Source organism: Xiphophorus couchianus, chromosome 13, assembly GCF_001444195.1.
Source record: "Xiphophorus couchianus chromosome 13, X_couchianus-1.0, whole genome shotgun sequence".
Lineage (NCBI taxonomy): Eukaryota > Metazoa > Chordata > Actinopteri > Cyprinodontiformes > Poeciliidae > Xiphophorus > Xiphophorus couchianus.
In genome coordinates, this window is record NC_040240.1 from 993,601 (window position 1) to 1,004,884 (window position 11,284).

General features: G+C 39.7%; 1 protein-coding gene across 8 annotated transcripts in view; it reads right to left on the reverse strand.

The window, feature by feature from the left end:
• Window positions 1-11,010, reverse strand: part of klc1a (kinesin light chain 1a) — a 37,587-nt gene extending 26,577 nt beyond the window's left edge. For 6 of the 8 annotated variants that reach the window (XR_003597823.1, XM_028035803.1, XM_028035800.1 and 3 more), the window contains exons 1-4: window positions 10,560-11,009; window positions 4,609-4,876; window positions 2,118-2,348; window positions 1,179-1,257 (exon numbers count right to left, since the gene is read on the reverse strand). Coding sequence is in view for 7 of the 8 variants with exons in the window: in XM_028035803.1 (XP_027891604.1) it covers window positions 1,179-1,257; window positions 2,118-2,348; window positions 4,609-4,875 (577 nt within the window). In the remaining variant the exon portion in view is untranslated. Of the gene's footprint in view, window positions 1-1,178; window positions 1,258-2,117; window positions 2,349-4,608; window positions 4,877-6,961; window positions 7,092-10,559 lie in introns of those variants that run through there. The other 2 variants (XM_028035802.1, XM_028035801.1) reach the window with 2 other exon arrangements.
• Window positions 11,011-11,284: the final 274 nt, after the last annotated feature.

An 11,284-nucleotide genomic window follows, 5' to 3' on the forward strand; every position in this document is an offset into this window, starting at 1 on the left:
TCAGTATATTGTTATTGTAACTCTTGCATCATTTAATAAAATCAAAGCTGGAACTTGAAACGTCACTTTTAAAGGCGAACAAGAGAATCATCAGTTACACCATTTGCAGTTGCATTGCACCGCTTTAAATACCTCCATTGTTTTATTCAAGTTACGGAAAACTGTGGTGTATTTTATAGTAATTACGGGCAAAAATGGGTCTTTATGCTGTGAGCTGATTTCAGCGAATGCAGGGCTGTCATCCCCATTGTTCCTGTCTTGTTGACTGCAGTTTAATAAAAACTGTCTGAACAAGCTCAGAGCTCAGCTAAATCAAATCTTCTCCACAACTCGCCCCAGATCCACCGCGTACCGACACTGAGAGCCTCAGGCGCCTCAGTCACTGAAAGAAGAAGAATAATGAGGCCCATTTTCTTCACCACAACACAGACATTCTGTCTCTTCATACATTTTGCATATTTTATTTCAAATTCATAATACCAATTTATTTTTTGTCGTTTTTTCCTCCACTTTTGGAACGCAGTGAAGTGAACAGACACGGTGCTTGTCGACTTAATGTTCATAAATGCAATATAAATAACCAGGTCCCTCTGCAGGTGGTGTTTGAATCCAAAGTCTGTTTATACCAGACACAAACAGTAGCATTTCAACTGATATTATGGAATCAGTGGATGTTGAAAGAAGCAGGTGTTGCATGTTTTTGCATAAGCAAGCTTATGTAATGGCTCCACACTCAACTCCATCTTATTTATCTTGATTTATTTTCCTTTAACTGTGTGATTCTCCCCACCTTCTTCACATTTCTAGGTTTCCGTCCTTAATTAACGTGTTTAAACCACCTACCACCACTTTCAGTCAAATAAATACATTTGATATGCATAAAATAGGGCTAGGGCTTTATGTAATTAATGAATCAAAATTAACACATTAGATATTGAAGCTCTAAAAACAAGAGAAAAAAAATCCCTTTTTTTGCATAAAACGTTAATAAGACATTAAAAACTAAACATCTTTGTTGTTGAGCTCATGTGTATATTTATTCAAAAATTGCTCTGGGTGTCATTAAAGGTTATCAAAGATTTTCAGATTTTAACTTGTAAAAAAAAAAAAAACATGTACCATACTATACTTTTGCACAGTATTATGTTTCTATATAGAGAGCAGATGAAAGCACTTACTGCCTGGAGCTTGGTCATCCTGGTCATCTGGGAAGAGGTCATCCAAGGTCTCTTTACTGGAGTCACACTCCTTCTCTTCCTGATTGTTAAAAGAAGGATAAAAATGGACAGATTTTTTTTAAAAAGGAGAAGAGAATGTCAAGTCTTTGTCTAAAAACAGGAACAAGTTAAGTTTCAAAGCAGCCATTCTGAACTCTGGATTTCTACACACAAAACAATTCATTAGGAAAGCAAAACATTCTTAAACGATTTTCATATCAAACTGATAATTGGAGCACCAACATTTGGAAATTCTGTCTTATTCAAGAAGAGAGGATTTACATAGTTTTACGTATTTCCCACATATCACCATTTTATAGTACAATCAACTAAATATGTTACCTTCAGTTGTTAAAAAAATGCCATATATATCAAATATAACTTAAAACAATTTGTATTTTGTAATTGACTGGCTTGAATTTGAAGTTCCACCAGGTGTTTGAGAATTGCTGTTGGCTGCTCTGAGGAGGAAGCTCTGAAGTCTAGAAACTGCAGCTCTGAGGAAGAGCTTCACCTCAAAGGTGGAGCTAGGTCCACCCAGGTGTTTTGGAGAGTTGAATTGTTGCCATGGTGACTAAAGGATTTCTCAAATATGCATGAAAGAATCAAAGCAACACTCCAGGTTTGCTTTTGATGAGGGAATCACATTATAACATGATGTAAAGCTCAAAAAGTCAATTTTACATAATAATGCCCCTTTAAACAAAACCAACTTAACATGTTTTACATTTTAGGTGAAATTATTTGCCATTAGGGTTTTCAAACAGTCAGACTCAATATGACTAGCTGAACACTGATCCATTAAATGTGGTTTGATTGAAGCTTTCTAACTCAAAAAATGGATCCATTTCTTTGCAGATGACGCTCTGAACTCCCGTACAGCAGGAGCTGAGGACTCACCGAGGGGGACAGGTCCTCGTCATACTTTTTCAGCTGGTTCATGAACTCCAAGTGCTTCTTCTCCTCCTCCAGCTGCGCTACGCTCTGCTCGCTCTTCTGCAGTTTCTGCTGCGTTCCCGCCAGCTCGTCCCTCAGCCACTGGTTCTCCTGGCACAGCCTGCGTACCTGCGCCCGCAGCTTTTGCTTCTCTGACTCAACGGAGCTCAGGTGGCTGGACAGCGCCATCATCACCTGAGCAGAGACACGTTCCAGCACAGGTGAGGTAACACGACTCAACGCGGTGCATGATGTGTGGAAGAAGCAGCATATTCCGTGTCGGGGATCTGGACTTAAAAGTTTTACCAAGATATTTTGTGGTGCCACTGTGATAACGATAGAAGTGATGATACGAAGGATTTATTAGTTCTTTTTTAGGAAACTGTTCTGTAGCCACAGACACACTGCTCTTGGAAAATCATTCCCATTTTTTTTTTAATTTATTTATTTATTATTTTTTTTACCCCTCCAGGGGGTCTTTTGTGGGCTCTAGTGTCCCTTATATGACAGTGGGCTGACAGGAAACGGGGAAGGAGAGGGGGGAAGACATGCGGCAAATGTCGTTGGGTCCGGGAGTCGAACCCACGACGGCCGCGTCGAGGACTGAAGGCCTCCAAATATGGGTCACGCTAACCACTACGCCACCACGGCACGTCCCCATCATTCCCATTTTAATTCACTTCTTTAGGACACCAGTCATATAAAGAAGTGTGATTTACATCAAACTCCAAATCATAATTGCGTTTAATCAAATGTTCACATTAACTGATGTCATCATTGATCAAACATTGGGTTTTTATGATCTAAAGCACTTTGAGCTGCCTTGTTGCTGAAATGTGTTATACAAACAAACTTGATTGGTTGGTCAAGGAAATATTAAATCTAACAATCCTGGTAACACAGACAGTTTTGGAGCATCTCCAACATCACTATATGGAGCTTAACGTGACAACGATAAATTAAAGAAATTTCACGATGAGTGATAAACGATACAGTAATGCTTGGAATTTCCTCATCTTATCTGCACTAGTTTTCAGTCCAGCCTTGGCATAATCTTTTCAGATCCTCCAATAATCAGGAATATCTGAAGAATCTCATTATTTTTTGCACGGTCTGTAAGAAAGGGAGCTAAAGTAATGGATTTTGAACTTTGAATAGAAACTGAACCTGTATACTCTCCAGGTTTGCAACCATTGCAGTTTTATTGACCAATCACTGATCTATTTTAAAAAAAGCTAAAACCATTTTTTTTTTTTTGCCTGAAAACTCGCCCTCTTCCAAGGGAGACGGTGGCTGGCTTTCAGAACTTTACTCTCATGTTGTAGTTAAAGTACAAATTTAATGAGATTTTTTTGTGTGCAGATGATGAGTTTGCTGCACAGAGACATTAGTGATACCAAGCCGCAAAACTAAAGAAAACCTACATGGTGTAAACTAGAGTCTGCAGAGTGTTCCTGCTGTGCAGTTTAATCTGATGACTTAAAGAGAGGCAGCAACATGAATAACAAATCATTTATGACTCACATTGGCACAGGAAAGTTGCGATTTAAAAGAAAATCAAGAGCACTTCTGCTTTTGTTCTTCACTTCTCATTTTCATTCAGTTTGGTCTAAAAATGTCTCCATTTAACCTGCGACACATGAACAGTTTGCTGCAGTCTGCCAGGTCCAAACACAAAAAATTCCCATATCATTGCCACATGTTCAGTGTCTAATATTCATACCTATAAACATCTTCAAATTTAGACATGTTTACAACAGTCTGTGCGGAAGAATAGCATTACCACAGCATGATGCTGCCACTGCCGTATATCATGGAGGGGCTGAGGTGTCCAAAGTGCGGCCCGGAGCCATTTGTGGCCCTTGAAACAATTTCATGTGGCCGCCAACTGAAAAGTTAAATTCTTCTTTGTCGGAAAGTGTTAAAGAAGTTTTTTTTAATAGTAGTGGGTTGTTGTTTTTTTCCCATTATAATTACATAGTAAGTAGGACTATAAATATCCAGCGACATTTTACTAGAAAAAAAAAGCCTTTAAAAAAAGTTCTCTTTTTTGTTGTTTGAAATTGTATTGTTTAATTTATTGGAGAGCAGACAAAAAACTTTTTAAAAACCACAACACAATGTTTTTATGCCTTAAGTTGGAAAAGCCCCTCAATGTTTTCAACGCCGAGTTTCTTCTCAATGTTGCAAAAAGTTTGGACACCTCTGATCTAAACTAATTATTATCCAAATAATGATAAACAATATGATAAACTCCCAAAATAAGTCAGTCAGTAGGGATTTACTTGTGTCATTTATTCCAGTGTTGGTTCCATGAGAACAACAGTATATAATATATGTTGGCAATTTTACCCACCCAAGCTGAAATATTTCCACCAGTCCTGAAAACAATCAAATCCTCCGGATCTCTAAAGGTTCCTCATTCATCAGCGGCCAAGGCGCCGACTCTGCCTACCTGAGCTTCGCTCAGACCGAGCTCCAGCATTTCCAGGGACTTCCGGATCATGTGCGACTTCTCCTCCACCAGGACTCCCTCTTCGTCCTGCTTCAGGCAGCGCAGCGTGCCCAGCAGGCCCTCCAGGATGGAATGGTGCTCCTGCTTCAGGGCTTCCAGGCCCTGCATCACCTGCTTGGTCCGGGAGATGATCTCATCCTGAGACAGTTTCTCCCCCGGATCCTCCTCCTCTTTCACGCACACCATGGTGGACATGTCCTCACGCATCCTGCACATTTCAGTGACAACAAAAAGAAAAGACAAAAGATGTGGTTACTGACTTGCAAAACCGCATCATTCCAACAGAAAAACAGCAAATTAGCGCAAAAACATTGTATTATAATAATAATAGTGTGTAATAAATCCCTTACTAAAGGACCAGATGTGGTCGAGATTAACAGAGATCCACTGAAAATTTGTGTGAGCGCATACAAGTTACACTACAGTCTTCAGTGGGGAAGTCGTTAAAGAGAAAAGTAACTTTTCTGTAGCGATGCACAATATAACAGCATTATATCAGTATCAGCTGGAGCTGGACAATAAATCAATAACGATATACTGTATGTGGTGGTAGAAACATGATCGATATTAATATATAAAACATATGATAGAATAGTCACTGCACTCCAATCCAGAACCGCACTCCTTTCTGGGAGATGTAGGCAGAGGAAAGAGTTTATCCGCTCAACCTCTCAGGACTAGATAAGAAAAGTGGATGGCATCAACTCCATCAGTACTTGGTTGCCTAGCAGCGACCTGTTGAGTAACCTGTGCAGCAGCGGGTTCAGGTTTCACCACCTGATAACTGCTTAAAAATAAAAATTTAAAAAACAATCTGGAATGAAAACTCTGGATAAAACAGGAAACGTCACACCACCAGTTTGGCAGTATTTCAGATTTTTACAATAAAAAACTAATCAATAATCATTGATATTAGCCGATATGAAACATTCATAAAAACATACATCTTCCAGCCCTAGAATCGTCCAATGTTACACATTGGTATTTTTGGTATTTCAGGATCTGTCCTACAAGTAATACTGGACCGATATTCAATAATCAATATTTACTTCCATCCGTCCAACAGACAGAAGTCAGCCAGACTTTACAAAAAAAAAAGAAAAAGGAGAAAAAGTGAGCGAAAACTTTGAAAATAGTTCATGGACACTCTAACCCTGAGCAATGTTGCAAGGAATGGGCAACCATTCAGTCTCTACCGGTAGAGTTATTGCAGCTGTAATTTCAACAGACAGTTTCTCTGCGAGGTACGACTCACTGTTGATGAGAATCGCACAATTTTCAGATTTGATTTATACGGTAATTTAAACGTCATGAATCCTTCTCCGTACGCTTCACACAGTCCCGGCCTGTGAAACATTATCCAATAGAACGCGTTGGACAGCGCTCCGTTTGAGAGCAGCAGCATCCTGGTGTCTCTGGTGCTGTTGGAGGACCCGGTTCAAACCAGACGGCTATCTGCTGACGGTTCTGAGGGCCGTGATCTGCGTTTGATTTACAGATAAGTGATACAAAGGATGGACTGTTGCACATAAAAACCTCCAAACATCTGACACAAATAATGAGGCAAATGTGCTGTCTGCTTAAACATTTCCTGAAATAAGCAACGCCTCATAATGATATAATAAAGTACCATAAAATCGCACAATAATCCGTGAGGGACGACGGAGTCCCAGCTCGAAATTCCGTGAAAGAGGTGTACGGAGACACAGGAAGCCCGTTGAAAGGCTGTTTACATTGTTTTAAACTGCGTGATTGTGAGCGTGAGGGGGAATAAAAATACCAATAGGTATTTTGTTCCATATAACACAGTAGGAGTGTAACTTTTATGGATGCAAAAGCAAGAACCCCCCACTTGATGACTTTGTGTTTCTGTGTTTGATATGATGTAAAGCACTTTGAAATGCCTTGCTGCTGAAATGTGCTATACAAATAACATTTGATTGATTAACAAAGTTCTACAGCAATCAGTTGGTATATGCTCTTAGCATGAAGATTTAATTAGTGACAGCTTTCAATAACCTCTGCTCACATACTTTAGACTTCTCCACAATGCTGCTTCTTTGCTTTCTATTCTTTATGCACACACACACACCGCGCGTAAGAGGATTATAGTGGAGTGCTTTGTAGAACTTATAGCGAGCTACTAAATAAACCTCTTTAAGCACAGCAGACAAACTCCACTGATTTCAGCTGAATGACTAGAAAAGCACCATGTGGTTAAATACACAAATGAGACTCCTGTGTGTGTATCGTTGTTCGTTTCCCAGATAGCGTTACGAAGCAGCCGGCCCACCTTTGTGTAAACGCTTCTGCAGGTCCAGGTGGAGACGTCGAGTTCTTCCTGAGCCGCCACACACATTTCGGATGTCAGCTAACGCACAAGAGAGAAGAGGCGAGCTGCAAACCAAACCAGGCGGACCCAGCGAGGAAAGCCTGCAGCTCCGATCGCTCCATGTGACACGGCAACCGGCCCGCAGCCTATCAGATCCACAGGAAGTTGGAAGCTGACACTGCATGCGTATTGTTGTTAGGGAGACGGACGGGCGCAGAAGCAGCCGGTGGCAAACAGGGTTTGTGAAGCGAGGAGAAACCAACTAGAGCCCCCAAAATATTTACATTAAGATCAAGCTGATTTATTTTTTTTTTTGGAACTGAAAGGGTTTCAGAAATGTTTGTGCAGCTAAATGAGAAAATGCAACTTAGAAGTATTTTTTAAATCTTCTACTTAATTAGAAAGTTGTTCATCAGGTCAGAAGATGGGCTTTTGCATATTACAAATCACAGCAGGACTATTATCTGATGTAAACACTAAGTTTGATTTTATTGAATGAGTATAATAAACGAATAAAAAGCAAAATAAATTTAGAAACAGTAGTAAATTATGTTTACACATTCAAAAGAGTTGGTAGAACTATAAACTTATTTCACCCACCCCTCACATCTACAGCATCAACCAATAAATTACTATTCATGTTAACTGTGTTAACAGTCTCTTACTCAGGATTTTCTATATCCATATCTATAACTGATGCAACACATTCATTCATATTTTCATGTCATTTTGAGCAAGCATCAATCATTTTTAACATGTTAAAATTCTTTCTAAACCAATATATCAGTAATAATTGATAACTTAATTAAACAGTAACAGCATTGATAATAGAAGTAGTAACAGTAACTATTTCTCATATGAACATGCAGCGATGACCATCTTTTTAAATGACGTTTTAAACTGTTTAAAAACAAAACTCTGCAAATAGAGGCAACAGAAGTTCAGGTCTGACTGACGGTATGAGTCCATGGCGATAAAAACTGAACCTTAAATAGTTTTTATACTCTGTACTTGCTGTTGTCCTGTATAGCACTATAGAACTGCTCACAGCACAAATTAAACACCGGTGTTTAAATATGATGAAGTTCAAGTTTGAAGGTTTTCTGCAATGTCCTAGTCACGCCTACAACCGCTAAGCCAATGATTAATTGATTAATCGCAATAGGCGATTAATCAATTTGCATGATAATTTAAAATGACTAAAAATGAGATAAATCTCCATTCAGGCAATTAATATCTTTTGAAGGGAAATTATGTTTACAGAGACTTCATAATCTAGTTTCTTAATGGTTTTGGTTGCGTGTGGTTCTTAATTTTGTTTTAATTTATTGATTTTGGTTGTGTTTTGTTTTTGGGTATTTAAAACCTGTTCTGGTTCTTAACAAAAATGTAAGTTTATTGGTCCTTAAGAAGGCAAACTTGTATTATTATGTGATTGCCAATATATCATTTGAAAATGGTCTCAGAACAATGATATTATAGTTTAGCATAATAATTTCTGGGTTAATTTATTGTTCAGAAATATTTGCAAATGATTTGCAATTCAAAAATACACTTATTTCCCCTCTAGCATTAATGAAGTAACGCCTCATTTTAATCAGAGTTGTTGTCGATGCTGATGGCTGAGGGCAGGAAAGATCTCCTGAAGTGGTCTGTGTTGCAGTGGTTCTGAAAAAGCCTCTGACTGAAGACACCATCTTTGCGCAGAAGTTATAAGAAGATGATGTCTGTAATTTTCTTACATCAAATCGTTTACACATCAGCTGGAGCTCCAGCTCATTGACTCTGGAAGAAATCCACTTGGTGATCAAACTCATTCCTCCACCAACACTTAACTATTATCATGGAAAATAATGTCTCTAAAACTCATCGATCAGAGTGGTTTAAGAAATTTGAAACTGTAAATCAGTCCAAACTGGTCTTCAGTTTTTTTGCTGTTTTGTGTGATCCTGGTTTTTCTTTCCAGCTGGCGAGAGTTGATGGAAAGTTAGACTTTGATCCACAACAGACATGAACTGTTGACTTGTGTCGAGGTACATAAAGGTTGTGTTTCCGAAAAAACAACAACTACGGGGAAACACCACCATGATCAGAGTGTTCTCTGGCTGCCTGGGGCTTGGAGGAGGACAAGCAGTGCCCCTACCCCATCTGTTGCTGTGCACTGCTGGTCAGAAGCCAGAAAGAAGATTTTTATAATCTACTTTTTTTTATTTCTACAAGAAAGAAAGATTCTGCAGTTTAAAAAATATCTCTGGTCATGAAAAACATTCAGAGTTTGGCAACTAAAGTAGTGTCATCTCTCTTATTAAGGCAATTTTAAATCCTGGTTTATGTCTATAAAGTGTCTAACTCCAGGCCAATCTAATTAACCTCCTAAAATCATCATTTTTTAAAAAACATCTTTAACTGGTAAATAGACATCATATCTTGCAATGGGAAAAGTTGTGGGTTCAATTCCTACCCTCAAGTTGCCTGCCAATGTGTTGGGTGTGTGGACATGTCGCTGCTTGTGGGTAACTGTGGCTCTAGTGTGAAAGTGTTTTGAATGACTAGTCCAGTCCAGTAACTATAACTGTCCTAGTCAATGTAACGTTATTTCAGCGTCAAATTTGAACAACTCTTTACTGATTAAAATATTTACACTTAAGCCATGTTATACATTTAACTTTTTGGTCAATGCGAGAATCTTATATCAGCCGGTGTCTCACAGAGCTTCTCTGTACATTTGCATTAAAAATAAACTATTTACAAGAGCACATGTGCCAAGTCATCAAATCGTTAGCCTAGTATCATAATTGCCTAATTTGAAAAAAATATATGATTTTGGCAAATTATGCCACTCCGCTAACAAAATGACACTTAAACAGTGCATTGAAAATCTTGCAGTACATCCTGAGCGTCACCATGACTCTGTTCATCAGAAGACGTTGACTCAGACGGTATAATTGTCCAGGTGTGGCAGTGGACCTGTGGGAGTGGGAGTATCACTGTGAAAACAATGAAACTTCGCTGTGGATCAGCACGAGCCCTGAAATGTGAAACATCCACAGCAGACACCTTCAGGTCTTCCTGCTCTCCCAGCTGTGAGCTACACACTGAGATCCACTGTCTCTTGCCCGACACTTCTCAATCTCTTCTGAATATCAATGAGATGCAAAAGACATAGAGACTTTTTTTTTCAGGCGTTTTCAGAAGCTGACAGGCAAACGTCTCTCCGGCCCGTGCTCTTATTTGTTCACTTCCAAGTGGATTAACCAGAAGAACTAGTAAGCCAGTACTTTCCTGTCGAACCACAGAGCAAACTCCCGAGCTAGCGTTCATTGATAATTGCTTGTGGCGTCTAATTCCTGGCATCAACGTAAACACTGAACACATTACAGCCAGCATATTCCCTGAGACGTTCGGGTACATAAACTGTTCAGTTTATTTACACGCTTTGATTTCAAATATGTGTTCGCTGAGAAAATGGTTTAAAATCACATTCTGAAGGTTGTATGTAAGGGAGATGTGTTAATTAGCCGATGAGTGCCGCCCAATAAATACTCGGAGCCATTCTTACCGTTCTGTGGGACATTCGTTGCCAGTGGAGTTCCACTGAGTCGTTCCAATGTCCCCTTTATCCGTCACCAACAGCTTATGGTTGTGAAGAATATGAAGAAGGAAGAAACAGAAATTCCAACTAGTGGCTCGTCCAGTGGTTGGGTGTCTTTTGGTTAGCTGGACCTCACTGCATCAAATGCTACGGTCCGGTTAGCTACATGCTAGCACTTAGCAGCCTTACGTCAAAACATTGAGTCCAACCGCAGCCGCTCAGGTGAATATCCTGTCCTGCTCCATACCAACAGCAGCTCCGCGTCACTGCCCAGACCGAGGCGTCACGTGACGGACTGAACAAATGAAGCGGTGCTGCAGATGACAGCTCCGCGAGACGGTGAGTGACTGCTCGGAGCGTGAAAATGGCGTTAGCCGGCTCCCCCTCAGTCCTCCCTCCGTAACACTGATGTCATCTTGACAGGATTAAAGAGGAAGTTGCGGTGACAGTAATGAGCCAGATTTGTGATATACGGAGCCCTCTAGGGGACATGGGGAATTTTTTTTCTTTTGCGTTCCCTCGCAAAACTTTTGCGTTCCCTCGCAATACTGTACTGGTCAGTTATGCAGCATAATTGAATACTGCAAGCCTTTCTTACGGTGGGCGCCGTACTTTATGCTTTAATATAAGGTTATGTGAGGTTTTTCCATGAATGTTAGTATCTTTTTGTGAAATATCTGAAGTTTTATATC